This window comes from Balaenoptera musculus, chromosome 8, assembly GCF_009873245.2.
Source record: "Balaenoptera musculus isolate JJ_BM4_2016_0621 chromosome 8, mBalMus1.pri.v3, whole genome shotgun sequence".
Classification (NCBI taxonomy): Eukaryota; Metazoa; Chordata; class Mammalia; order Artiodactyla; family Balaenopteridae; genus Balaenoptera; species Balaenoptera musculus.
This window is the reverse complement of record NC_045792.1, coordinates 39,252,323-39,265,666: the sequence shown is the minus strand read 5'-3', so window position 1 is coordinate 39,265,666 and position 13,344 is coordinate 39,252,323. Positions and strand designations below refer to the sequence as shown.

Genomic DNA, 13,344 nt, shown 5'->3' with positions numbered 1-13,344 from the left:
AGTATAAACAAAGAGATCACAACCTGGAATAAGTTTGAAAAAATACAGAAATCTAGGTACAGGTTAAGTACCATCTCTCAGTTATATTTCACGAGTTCAGTCGCAGCTTACCAGATCCTTAATTTCTGGATTTTTTTTTTTTCTTGTCTGTTGTTAAAAAAAGTTTTGGGCTTGTTTACAGGCACTGAGCAGTCATTTAATATATGAATCCTTGCCATTTGATGCTTTGCAGCTCTATTTTATTACTCAGCTGCCAGCTAGCCAACAAATGTCTTTACGGCAATTTTCACAAAAATTTGTTCTGTGTACTAACACTGAGAGCTTAGGAAATGCTATTTACTCTTCCTCTTCTCCTGGACATTCACAGTGCATAGTAGCCTATTACAGGCTGTGAGAAGTCTTGCTTAAAAACATCCATTTAGCCTTTTTAATCCATCATTTTTCAAACATATTTGACCATGAAACCCTTCTGTTTTTTAAACTAAAACCAACTAACACCATAGCACAGCTACAGTGTAAACACCATAAACAGGTGTTTCACAGAATACACTTTGGAAACACTACATTGTTGTTGAGAGAACAGCCATCTGCTTCCGCTGCAGTTTTCTGCCTCTCTTTTCTTCTCTGGTTAAAAGAAAGGAAGGGAGAGAGTTAGGGAGGGAAGGCAGAAGAGAAGGAAGAGGAAAGGAGGGAAAAAGAGAGAAAAAGAAAAGTACTATGTATTTGACTTGGTTTGCATAATAACTAGTAATATGTCATTTTTCTAACCAGAAAATAATATCCTGTGGCAAACATGCTTTTGTTGCTGCTGGCTCACTCTACTGCTTCTTTCTTTGAAATTCCTCATTTGTTTACAAACTTATTTTCCTAAAATATCTTAAGGGTACATTTTACCACACTCTGCCTTAAAAAACTCAACTCTGTCAAAACTTTCTTGTAGAAATTGCTTCCTTTTATAAAATGGGGTGTTTTCTTTTCCTTCTAACCATTATAAAACTATAATTGTATATATATTTGAGATTTCTACTTCTGGAAAGGTGGAGTCAATGTACTTTCCCCTATTCTTCCTGCTAAATGGAACTAGAAATCCTAGGCATTATTTATAAAACAATAAGAAGACTCCGAGAAGTGGAGAGGAAAGACAGACCAACTAGGACCTTGGGACCCAAGGAACAACATGGTGGTGAGTTCCTGGAATTTCTTTTTACCTCTTATATCCCAGACTGGATAACAGAGAAGCCAGCAACCCAGACACTCCAGTGGGCACAATCAAACAAAAAGAGCCCCAGGGAAAACCTGCTCCCTTCAACTGAAAAACCAGAAGAAAAGACAACCTACCAAGATTAAACACTTTTAGATAATAACTGCTTGACTCTAGCCAAAGGCCACAGAATAAGACTACAGCTGCAAACCCACTTCACCAGCAGAGACTGAGTGGACAGCCTCGGTTCCACCCTTACCATCTATAATGAGGTAGCCCAGGCCCCAACCTGGATGGAGTCAGAGAAGACTGAGTGGAAATCCAGGAGTTTCATCACCACTGGGTATCAACAAGCCCCTCCCCAGCCCATGATGTCAGTGGAGACCATGTGGAGAGCCTGGACTTCTCTGCCCATCTGGTGGTGATGAGGTGGCCCTCCTCCTCTTCTCTGGAATGGTATCCGAGGAAGCCTAATGAGGAGTCAGGACATTCACCACCTCTCCGTGGTAACAGGGCTACTCCCCTCACTACAGCATCATTGAAGGCCGTGTGAGAAGCAGTAACAAGGCACCTATGCCCCTCCAATCAAAGTGGTGTCAATGAAAAATGTGGGGAGCCTGAACTCTCACTCCCACTCAGCAGTAATGAGGAACACCTCCTCCCAGTTACCAGCTGAGGCCAAGTTAAGACCTGGACTTTCCCTGCCACCTGACAGCAATGAGGCAGCATTCTATTTTTCCCTACTGGGATGTTGTCAGAAAAGGACTGCTAAAACACAATATTTAAATAAAATCCAGAGTCATGTAACACAATACCCAAAAATGGCCTCAGTTAAAAAATCGCTCATCACACCGAAGACAAGGAAGATCTCAACTTGAATGAGAATAGGCAATCAAGAGACACCAACACTGAGTTGATATAGATGTTAGAATTATCTGACAAGGAGTTTAAAGCAGCTGTTATAAAAATGCTTCAATGAGCAATTACAAACATCCCTGAAACAAATTAAATTAGAACATTTTAGCAAAGAGATGAAACTAAAGAGCAAGCAGTTAGAAATTTTATAACTGAAAAATACAATAACCAAACTAAAAAAATTCAATGGATAGGCTCAAAAGCAGAATGGAGAGGACAGAGGACATAATCAGTGAACTTGAACATAGCAAAATAGAAATTACCCAATCTGAACAACAGAGAGAAAACAGACTAAAAGAAAATGAACCTCAAGGACCTGTAGTATTATTACAAAAGGTTGAAAAATTGTATCATCAGAGTCGCAGAAAAGAGGAGAAAAAGGGTAGGACTGAAAAAGTATTCAAAGAAGTAATGACTGAAAAGTTTCAAAACCTGGCAAAAGATGTAAATCTACAGATTCAAGAGGCTGTGTGACACTCAAATATGATAAATCCAAACAAATCTACACCAAGACACATCATGGTCAAAGTTCTGAAAACTAAGACAAAGTCTTGGAAACAGGAAGAGAGAAATAACACTTTGCCTATATAGAAAAACCAATTCAGATAACGGATTTCTTATCAGAGACCATGGAGGCCAGAAGGAAGTGGAATGTTTTTCGATTGCTGAAAGAGAAAAAATGTCAACACAGAATTCCATATTCGAGAAAATATCCTTACGAACCAAGAGGAAATTGAGAAATTCTCAAATGAAGGAAAACTAAGAGATTTTGTCAGTAATAGATCTGCCCTAAAAGAATAGCTAAAGGAAGTTCTCTTGGTAGAAAGGAAATGATAAAGACTTTTGAGACATCAGGAAGGAAGAAAAAAATTGGAAAAAGTGAAAACATGGGTAAATGCAATAGACTTTACTTCTCTTGAGTTTTCTATTGATAAATTGTTTGACAGCTGAAGCAAAAATTATAACAGTGTCTAAAGTGATTCTTAATGTATATTGAGAAATTTCTTAAGACAGTAATGTTAGAAATGGGTCATGGCAAAGGGACATAAAGAGAACTAAGATGCTGCACTTCACTTGAACTGGTAAAATGTTGACACCAGTAGATTGTAATAAGCTATGTATCTATAATATTACACCTAGAGCAATAACTAAAAATGCTATACAAAGAAATACATTCAAAAATACTATAGATAAATCAAAATGGAATTCTAAAAAATGTTCAAAGAACCCAGAGGAAGTCAGGAAAGCTAAAACAGAGAAACCAAAAACTGGATAACAAACAGAAAACAAAAAATGTCAGGCTTAAACCCTAACATAATAATAATTACACTAAATGAAAATGGTCTAAATACACGCATTAAAAGATAGAGATTTACAGAGTAAATTTTTTAAATGACCAAACTATATGCTGTGTTCCAGAAACTCACTTCAAAAATAACTACATATGTAAATTGAAAGTAAAAAATAGAAAACACAAAAAAAGACAGAAAAATATATACCCTACAAATATTAATCAAAAGAAAGCAGAAGTGGTGCCAAAATAATTCAATGGAGAAAGAATAGTCTTTTCAACAGTGACAGGACAACTGGATATCCACATGAAAAAGAATTAAGTTCAACCCTTACCATAGACAAAAATTAACTCAAAATGGATCAAAGACCTAAATATAAAAACTAAATCTGTAAAACTCTTAGAAGAAAACATAGGAGTAAATCCTCATGATTTCGGATTAAGCAATAGTTTCTTAGATTTGGCACCAAAAGCACAAGAAAAATTAGGTAAACTTGATTTCATGAAAATTTTAGAAACCTTTGTGCTTCAAAGCACACCAAAAGAAAGTGAAAAGACAACCGACAAAATGGGAGAAAACATTTGCAAGTCATATATTTGATAAGGGACTAGTGTCCAGAATTAAAAAAAAAAACTCATACTAGTCAACAATAAAAAGACAGAAGACCAAATTTTAAAATGGGCATAGATATAAATAGGCATTTCTCCAAAGGAGATATATAAATGACCAATAAGCACATGAAAAAGTGCTGAACATCATTAGTCATTAGGGAAATGCAAATCAAAACCATAATGAGATACCCCTTCACACCTGCTAATGGCTATAACCAAATGATAGATAACAGCAAATGTTGGTGAGGATATGGAGAAATTGGAACCCTATACATTACCACTGGAAATGAAAAATGGTACAGCCACTTTGGAAAACTGTTTGGCAGTTCCTTATAAAGTTAAACTTAGAGTTTCCATATGACCCAGCTATTCTACTCCTAGGTATATACCCAAGAGAAATAAAAACATATATCCACACAAAAACTTGTACACAAATGTTCATAGCAGCATTTTTCCATAATATCCAAAAAGTGGAAACAATCCAAATGTCCATCAATTGATGAATGGATAAACAAAATGTGGTATATCCATGCAATGAAATATTATTCAGCCATTAAAAGGAATGAAATATTGATACATGCTACAACATGGATGAACCTTGAAAACATTATGCTAAGTGAAAGAAACCAGACACAAAAGACTACATGTTGTATGACTCCATTAATATGAAATGATCAGAATAGGCAAATCTATAGAAAAAGAAAGTAGATTAGTTGTTGCCAGGCCTTGGGGAAGGAGGAAATGTATAGTCACTGTTAATAGATACAGCGTTTCTAATGGAGGTGATGAAAATATTCTGAAATTAGATAGTGTGATGGTTATACAACTATGAATATACTAGAAACCAATGAAGTATATACTCTAAAGGGTGAATTTTATAGTAGGTGAATTCTATATCAATTTTAAAAACAATGTGAGAAGGAAAAAGGAAGCAGAAATGACTACATTACTGTCAGATAAAGTAGACACAATTGTTCACAGCTTTACTTATAATAGTCAAAAACTGGGAGCAACCAAAAATGTCTCAATATGTGAATGGTCAAACAAACTGTGGTTACATCCATACCGTGGAATAATACTGAGCAATAAAAAGGAATGAACTATTGATACACTCATGCATATATTGTACTGACATCAATTTCCTGGGTTTGATACTGTACTATATAGTTCAATAAGATGTAAATATTTGGGGAAACTGGGTGGGTGAAGAGGACCCAGAACCTCTCTGTAATATCTTTGCAACTTCCTCTGAATCTATACTTATTTCAAGATAAAAAATAAAAACAAAAAAATTGGTTAAGTTATTTAGAAATTTCCTCACAGATGTTGATAGACCATGCCACTTTTAATCAATTACTTGAAGGTAGAAGCAAGAAAAAAAAATAATAGAGTCTAAGTTATAACAAGAATTACTGGTAAGAAAAAGATTATATCAAGCTTGATATTTAAGTTTATTTAAACTTATATCAACATGAATAAGTGTATGTTGTTTGTATCTTTTAAATTAAGTCCTCAGTTTTCTTAAATGGAGTATAAGTTGGTTATTTTATAGATTGAGTTACTGAAATTAAAATCGTCAACACAAGATGGCACTAAATAAAAGTAAGAAAAAGAACTTGGTTGTTTTAAATTTTGAGCCTTGCTACATATGGTTAAGACAAAACTGAACAAAACATTTTATCAAGTGAATCGCTGTTTAACTGTGCAGTTAATGAAGTTCCAAATTTACATGAAAGCTGAATTGCATTCAGCTTCAATAATTTAGTTTTAATAACTGGTTCTGTCTTCACTAATTGGAACTGCATTTCCTAATCGTGACTTAAATTTTGAAAGAGGTACACAAGAAAAGGACTATCGTGAAATCGAGTTAGAAATAACCAATAGTAAAATGTTAGCATTCTGTATTATTTACAGTTCTCCAAACTAACTAATAGCTTTGAAAAACTGAGATTACACCAGATGAAGCAAAATAAATTTCGACAAAAAGAAGTACCACACGTCAAAGAAGAAATACCCTTTGAACTGAGCAATTTGAACCAGAAATTAGAGGTGAGTTATATTTTCTTAGTTTCTCCCTGTGTATATTGAGATTGGTTTTTGTTGTTGCTGTTGAGGGCTATTTGTCTCTAGTGTACACAATGACATGTACCGCTGTGGTAACAAACTCCATTAGAAATCAACTTCTCATTGAATATATTTTCTTAGTGCACCTTCCCTTCAGGCACTTAGTGAATTAAAACATCACTTCGATTTGTACATCTTCTATGTATATCAGCATTTTTGGAGAGCAAAAAAAAAAGTTCAAAGGAACTGCAGATGTTGAGTGAACTTGAAGGACATCCCTGGGGTCACTTAAAGCGAGTGTCTAGTAAATCTTTTAATGGCTGTTTAACTATTAGGTACTTAAATCCCAGTGAAGCCTCATAGCAGTTTTCAGAACAGAGCTTGAAGTTTCAGGATCTTTTCTTTGAAGAGGTAGTGCCACTCCAATACAGCTACCCCATGTTACCCGGAACTTCTAAAATCTCAGTCCCTATAAAGGTTTACTATGTCATAGATACACTTATTTTAATCCCCTTAACTTTCCAACCTTGGAAAAAATAAATAAATTCTATTTTGGCTATTTTTCTTCCCTGTGCCCTTGAGCATTCCTGCTACTGGCCACATAACAGCAAATAGATTCTAGTATGAATTCCTGTTCTCTAACCTTACTAAATTCCCAGTGCTGGTCAATCATTGTTTTTTAATTGACCTCAAGTTGACCCCTATCATGTTATCCCTGTCATTTTTTTTTTTTCACTGTTCTCAAGCCCTAAACCCCAGCTTCTCCCACTGTCAGCCAATGATTTCAGTTTCTTCTACTTTGTTCATAGGTCATGGTTCTGTACTTCCCAATCACCCAGGTAGAAACCTCTTAGGAATCTTTGATCTGTTCCTTTCTCTTACTCTCATATTCCAGCCCAGATTTGCCCCTTTCCTTGTCTAATGCCTCTTATCTCTGTCTTTCTCCTATCTAATTGTCCTTGCCCTGTTTCATACTTCTTCATCTTTATCATCTGACTCTTCAATTAAGTCCTTCTCAAACTTTCCTCCAAAATATTTTTAAGAGCAGAAAAAAAAAACCAATCTGGAATCACAGTCCTAAAACCAACCTATTGCAAGAACTTTGTTGGAAGTCTTTGGTTTTAGTTTTTAAATTCCTGCAAATTTTATATTGTACTGAATAATAAATGTACATTTTTTTAAATACAAAATTACTACCACTAAGTAAGGTTGACCCTCTAGGAAAATGCACTGTGTATAACTCCCTGGCTCTTGCAATGGTATAACTCGACTGGCTTCTGAAATATTCTGGTCTCACAGAAGATGCCTAAAGATTACGACTTAATATACAGGAGCTTTCACGGAAAATGCAGTTAAGTCACTGATGTTCCATTTGATTGACTTCTCATGGGGATTAGTGGGAGAATTACATTCATATAAATTGTTTGGACAAAGAAAAAGCCTTAAATTAAGTACTTTGTGTGTATGCATTTTACATTTAGGGAGCTAAATATTTATATAAAATGTATCTCATGAAATTATAGTGGAAATTAGTAGCAAAGTATGACTTGATATGTTTGTACTTATACAAAAAATTTGAAGCACACTATGTAGATACAGTTTAATCTATTTTATTACAGAAATGCTTCATGTACCTGTTTTTGCTTAGAGGCATGTGAAAAATTAATGTGTAGGAGATGGGCTATTTCAGTTTTAGTCTACATCTAAGCATGTTTCTCCTTGGGGACAAACATTTATACACTGGTACAGTGATCGAGCAATGGGAAGCAGCTTGCTATAGTGGAAGAAACTGACAGTTTACAACATAAACTAGGACCTGACTGACTCGTTTATTTGCCCTGTGACCTTTAGACAAGCTGTTAACTTCACAGAGATTACAGTTTTCACCAATAAATGGGGGCTAAAAATATAAGTGACATGGTTATGGAAGAAAAAAATATATGTGTGTGTATGTGTGTTTAGATGCATTTGGGGGTAAAAATACATGAAGTCTGGAAGTTGCCTTAAAATACTCCAACAAGAAAGGGTGGAGCGATAGATGAAATATAGATGGACTGAGTTGACAGTAGTTAAGCTGGGTGAAGGGTACATGGGAGTTTGTTTGACTCTCTACTATTATGTAAGTATGAAAATTTTCGTACTAAAAAGTTAAAACTATCTTGCAAGTGGAGGTTTGTAGAGTCCCTGACATACAGTAATCACTAAAGAAATGGTCATTCTACCTCTCAAGATTTAGTAGAGGGATTAAAAAATATATATAATAGTATAGCTTCTGCTAGAAACTTTGATTTTAATGCCTCTGATCCACTCGCAAACTTAAAGACCCAGAAAAGGTTTCTAGCTGTGGAGAACTTACTCTGGAGGTTTAGGCAAGTGTACGGAGCCTCTGGAACTGGAACCTGGGCCGACACCTCCAGTCTCTACAAAATCCTTATAAAGCTTGCTCTGTCTTTGCACGGCCCCATGACTGCTGGAGATATTGTGCTTGCATGCTTGCTGATCTTGAAACCAATACATCTGTAAGACCAAGGAAGCCAGGACTGTTATAAGGACCAGCCGATATGTTTGTGACACACATTTTTAGCCTTGTTTGGCCTCATTCTTGGCCTCATGTCTACCTGTTGTAGAATTTGTAAGGAAGTGAGGCTGATGTTCCTGCCTCCTCCTAAAGCATGCTGGGAAATATTTATTGTCAAGATTGAGATTGTTGGGTGTTAAGTATTAATATCATTGAAAGATATGAACCGTGCAAGTCAACCTTGCCCACATTTTCACTTCTGACTCCAAAAACTCCTTTCTAAATTAAACAGCAATTTTTTAATCCACCTTGTACTCATTTGAAGTGTACCTAGTTTTGTAAATTTGTCACTATTTCTGAAGACCCTGTTTTCATGTACCTAATTTTAAATTGTCAAATGTCAGAATCAAAGTCAATAACTTTAAATGAACTGTCTCCATTTATCTTAATAAATATGGTCTATTCATCAGGGTATTATTATATATTTAAAACAGGGTCTATCTATATTTCTCCATCTTTATTACCACCACTCAATTTCAGGTCACCTTTAATTACTATAAAAGCCTCCCAATTTATAACCTTCTTTCACTGATTATTTTGGGACTTTTGGATTTGTAAAATGAAGATTTCCCCAAATATTCTTTAAAATCATTTCTCTATAGAAAATATGAAATGCCATATCCTCATTTTAAGCAGGATGTAGCTTTCATTCTCTAAATTAGTATATTTATTTTCCAGCTAGCCAATCCAGTCATTTCAGCCATCTTCAAAACATCGCCAATCTCTCTGGCCAAATGAACTCTTTTCCAATTGACATATTATCGGGGATGGCTAAGATAATCATGGCATCATCTGCATGGCTTTTATGTGGCACTATTATTTGTAATAATACTGTAAAATTATTTACATGTATATTTCCCTACTTTATTTTATATATAAATTGATTTTTTCTTTTAAAAATTTGTTTCTTTTAATCATGAAATATTTCCAAATTCTCCTCTCTCCACAGTACCTGCTGTACACTAGGTACTTAATACTACTGAGTTGATAATTGGAAACATCAATGCATTCATGCCATGTATCTACATTCAGTAATATATCGCTATGGACTTAGTAGCTATAGAGTTTGTTTCCAACCACATTGTTTTCTTTGCAAAATTTAGTGAGAAATGTTTACATTTTTGGAAATATTAATACCATGCTTTTGTTTGTACATTCATGTAAGTGGTGCCTGGCACTTTGTCATGCACCGTGAGCAATACAAAAGTAATGAAATACATAGTCCTCACCCTTAAGTTGCTTACAGCCTGGACAGAAAGATAAGATATGATGGCCAGCCCTAGGCAAAATTGAGAAGCAGTGAAGTTTTCTTTGGGATTCCCAAAGCCACATTCTTTCCTTTTATAAATTTGTGAACAGATAACCAGGCTCCATGAAGACACTACTTGAGCAAAACGGTGAAGATCTGAGAGCATGCTGTATCAAGTAGTTCTACCACTTCTTGCCCAGCTTAGCCCAGCTGGTACTGCCTAAAGGAGGCCTGAGATGGTTGTCCTGTCTGTTCTCAAGAATGGGTCAATCTTGGCTTCACCTGGGATAACTGCTTTGAAAGCCACAGGGGACAAAGTCACTAAATCAGTCCAAGCCCCACCCCCTCAAAAACAAGGGAGCAGGTTTGGTGACTGAGTGTAAAGAATGAAAGAAGGGAAAAAAACTTCTGTTGTCAGCTCAGGAAATAGAAAGGAAGTACTGGTTGATGCAAAAAATTGTTTGAAACTCCGCTATTTGTTATCAGTATTTGTTATAAAAAATTTTTTACATTTTTAACAAACAAAATCCTTATTTTGAAAAAGTTGCAGTAAAGGAACCATACTCCAATAAAAATTAAAAATAAAAATAAAATAGTGGATTCAATTCCATACTTTCCTAGCAAAAATTAGAAGATATATCTATTAGTAAATCCAAGATGAGTGATTTGATACTTTTTTGTTTTCCTAATGGGGAAAGAATGGATTTACTTTTTTTCTCAGAAGAAAGATGTACAAATGAAAGAAGCCCTGTTCATTGTGCTTTAAAATGAATAATTTTTTCAATTTATATTTCTCTCTCCACTTTTTAAAGGAATTTAGAGCAAAGTCAAGAGAATGGGACAAGCAGGAGATACTATATCAGACTCATCTGGTTTCTTTAGATGCTCAACAAAAAGTATTATCTGAGAAGTGTAGTCAATTTCAGGTACATTATCTAATACTACCCTCTAAATCAGAATAAATTAGAGGTTAAATACTATTACTCTCTTTACCATTCAGCATGTAATCCTTCTACAGATACAAATGCCAACTAAGGGAAAATAACCAAAGTAGGTCCAACACTGGGTAGAGTTACAAGTGCATGAAATATCTGTAATGACGACTTTAGTCTGTATGTCTCAGAGGGTGGTGCCATTAAAAGTCTCCATTGTTATTATGTCATTAAATAACATGTTTTTGCATGCCTATGAGCAAGTCATTTAGAAAGTCTTAAGATTGCTTGGTCCTGGCCCTCTAGAACCTTACAGCCTCGACACAGATAATACATGTACAGGTTTACAGATAATTAATGACAAGTGAATGAAAAGCATACAAATCCTTTTAGAGGTCGAAGGAGTAAGAGAAAAATTTGGACTGAGATAGTCAGAAAACATCCTCCAGCAGGGGTGGGACTAGGCCTGGGCCTAGAAGAAGAATGGTTATATTTTGAGACAAGAGAGAATGTATTCCAGGTTGTGGAAATAACATGAGCAAAGTCACTGAAGCAAGAGAGCAAAAGGCAAATTCAGGGAATGGAAAGTGGGCCAATTGGCTGGAAGTCCATGCGGGAGGTGAAGGGGCAGTAGGCAGGAGGGAAGGCTGGTGAGTTGGATATTAGATTGTAATAAGCCTTAAAGGCTTACCTAAGGAATTTGGAATTTTTATTAAAGCTGGTAAGAAACATTTTTGTTTGATATATACTTATTTTTCTTTCTTTCTTTAAGTTACTTGAATTGTATGTTATACGTGTTCCCTGAATTCAACAATACAAAATAATGTGCTATAAAACTGATAACCTCATCCTCTACTCCATTCTTATCCATTTAATATAAACACTGTTAACAATTAGGTGTTTATCTTCACATACATTTTCTTCTGTTTGTACAAATATGTAAATATATGCTTGTGTGGAAATTGTATATTTTTCTTTTTTAAATTTTGCTTTTTTACTTAATAAGCCATGAATAGCCTTTTGAGTCACTACTTAATTAAAATATTTCAAAGTATATAGTGTATATATATCATATATACCATAATATATCGTAGATGTACCATAATTCTTTCAATCATTTCCTTATTAACGAACACTCAGGTTGTTTCCAGTTTTCTGCTATTACAGTAGTGTAACAAATACCCTTGTATGTACATCTTTAAATACAAATACTTTCCTTTTGTTAAGTAAAAATCCTAGAAATGATCGCTGAGCCAAGGGGTATGTTCATTCAAATTTTTAATAAATGTTAGCAGATTACTTTCTTAAAAATGATAGTAATTTATAATTCATGAACAGGCAACAAGACTATCCCTACTCTCACCAGCATGGACTATCCGTCTTTTGATTTTTACTAACTTGATGGACTAATAGTAACCTTGACTTCATTTGCTTTACGTTTCTCTGACTGCTTGTAAGGTTGAGCATCTCTTCTTGTGTTTCTCAGCCTTTTTCATTTCCTCTTCTGTGAATTGCCTGTGCATAAACTTTGCCCACTTTTCTTTTGTGTTGTTTGTCTTTTTCTTATTGATGTGTAGTTTTTGTACATCAGAAATTACCCTTGTTACACATGTTGACAACTTTTTTGTACAATCCAGATTTTTTGTTTTATTTTGTCTATTTTTTGTCATAGAGACATTTTCAACTATTATGTAATTGAATCCATGCTTTTTTTCATATCTTCTATATTTTCTTTTTTTGCTGAATAAGAATTCCCTAGCAAAAGCCGTCTACTCTACTCTGCATCTTTGCTCTGAGGTTATACAGATATATTTTCTCTTTATGCCATCTGAAATTGAGGTTTTAGAATAAACACAAGACTGAATTATGGAGGACAAAACTTCATTATCTAATAATATATTTAAATATGTTTTTCCTGATTCTTTTCTATCATTCTTGAACTTTATGTAAGCTTAAATACGATATTCTTCACTTAACTGACACAATTTTCATATTTCTCAGAAACAGGCACAAAGTTACCAAACTCCACTAAATAGTAAAAAACAGGGCATAGAAGACAGCAGCTCTGAAATTCCTTGGATATGTGAACCAGATACCAGTTGTGAAACCAATGAAAGAGATGAGTTCATTATTGAAAAGTTAAAATCAGCTGTGAGTGAAATCGCGTTAAGCAGGAATAAGTTACAAGATGAAAATCAGAAGCTCTTACAAGAACTGAAAATGTACCAAAGACAGTGCCAGGTAAGATTTATTTGTTTTTCAACTGATACAGCCCATGAGTTGTACAAATGATGACTCAACAGGTATATGGATTAGAAAACTAATTTTTTATTACATATGTAAATTCAGCTCATATTTCCTCTTAATAAGTAATTCTTACTTGATGAGTAAATTCAGTAATCCCATGGGTACTTTTCCGCACTAGGTGCACTCGGGTTCTGCAGCAACGTAATAATAAATATTACCAGTGCAGTAGAAGAGTGGTCTCTCACAGACCTCTCT

The 13,344-nt window shown here is 34.8% G+C and overlaps 1 protein-coding gene across 1 annotated transcript in view; it reads left to right on the top strand.

Moving 5' to 3' along the window:
- DEUP1 (deuterosome assembly protein 1) overlaps positions 1-13,344 on the top strand; it is a 99,979-nt gene that overhangs the window by 30,899 nt on the left and 55,736 nt on the right. Inside the window, 3 exon segments of the mRNA XM_036861435.1 lie at positions 5,934-6,068; positions 10,723-10,836; positions 12,844-13,083. Of these exon segments, the coding sequence (XP_036717330.1) occupies positions 5,934-6,068; positions 10,723-10,836; positions 12,844-13,083 (489 nt within the window).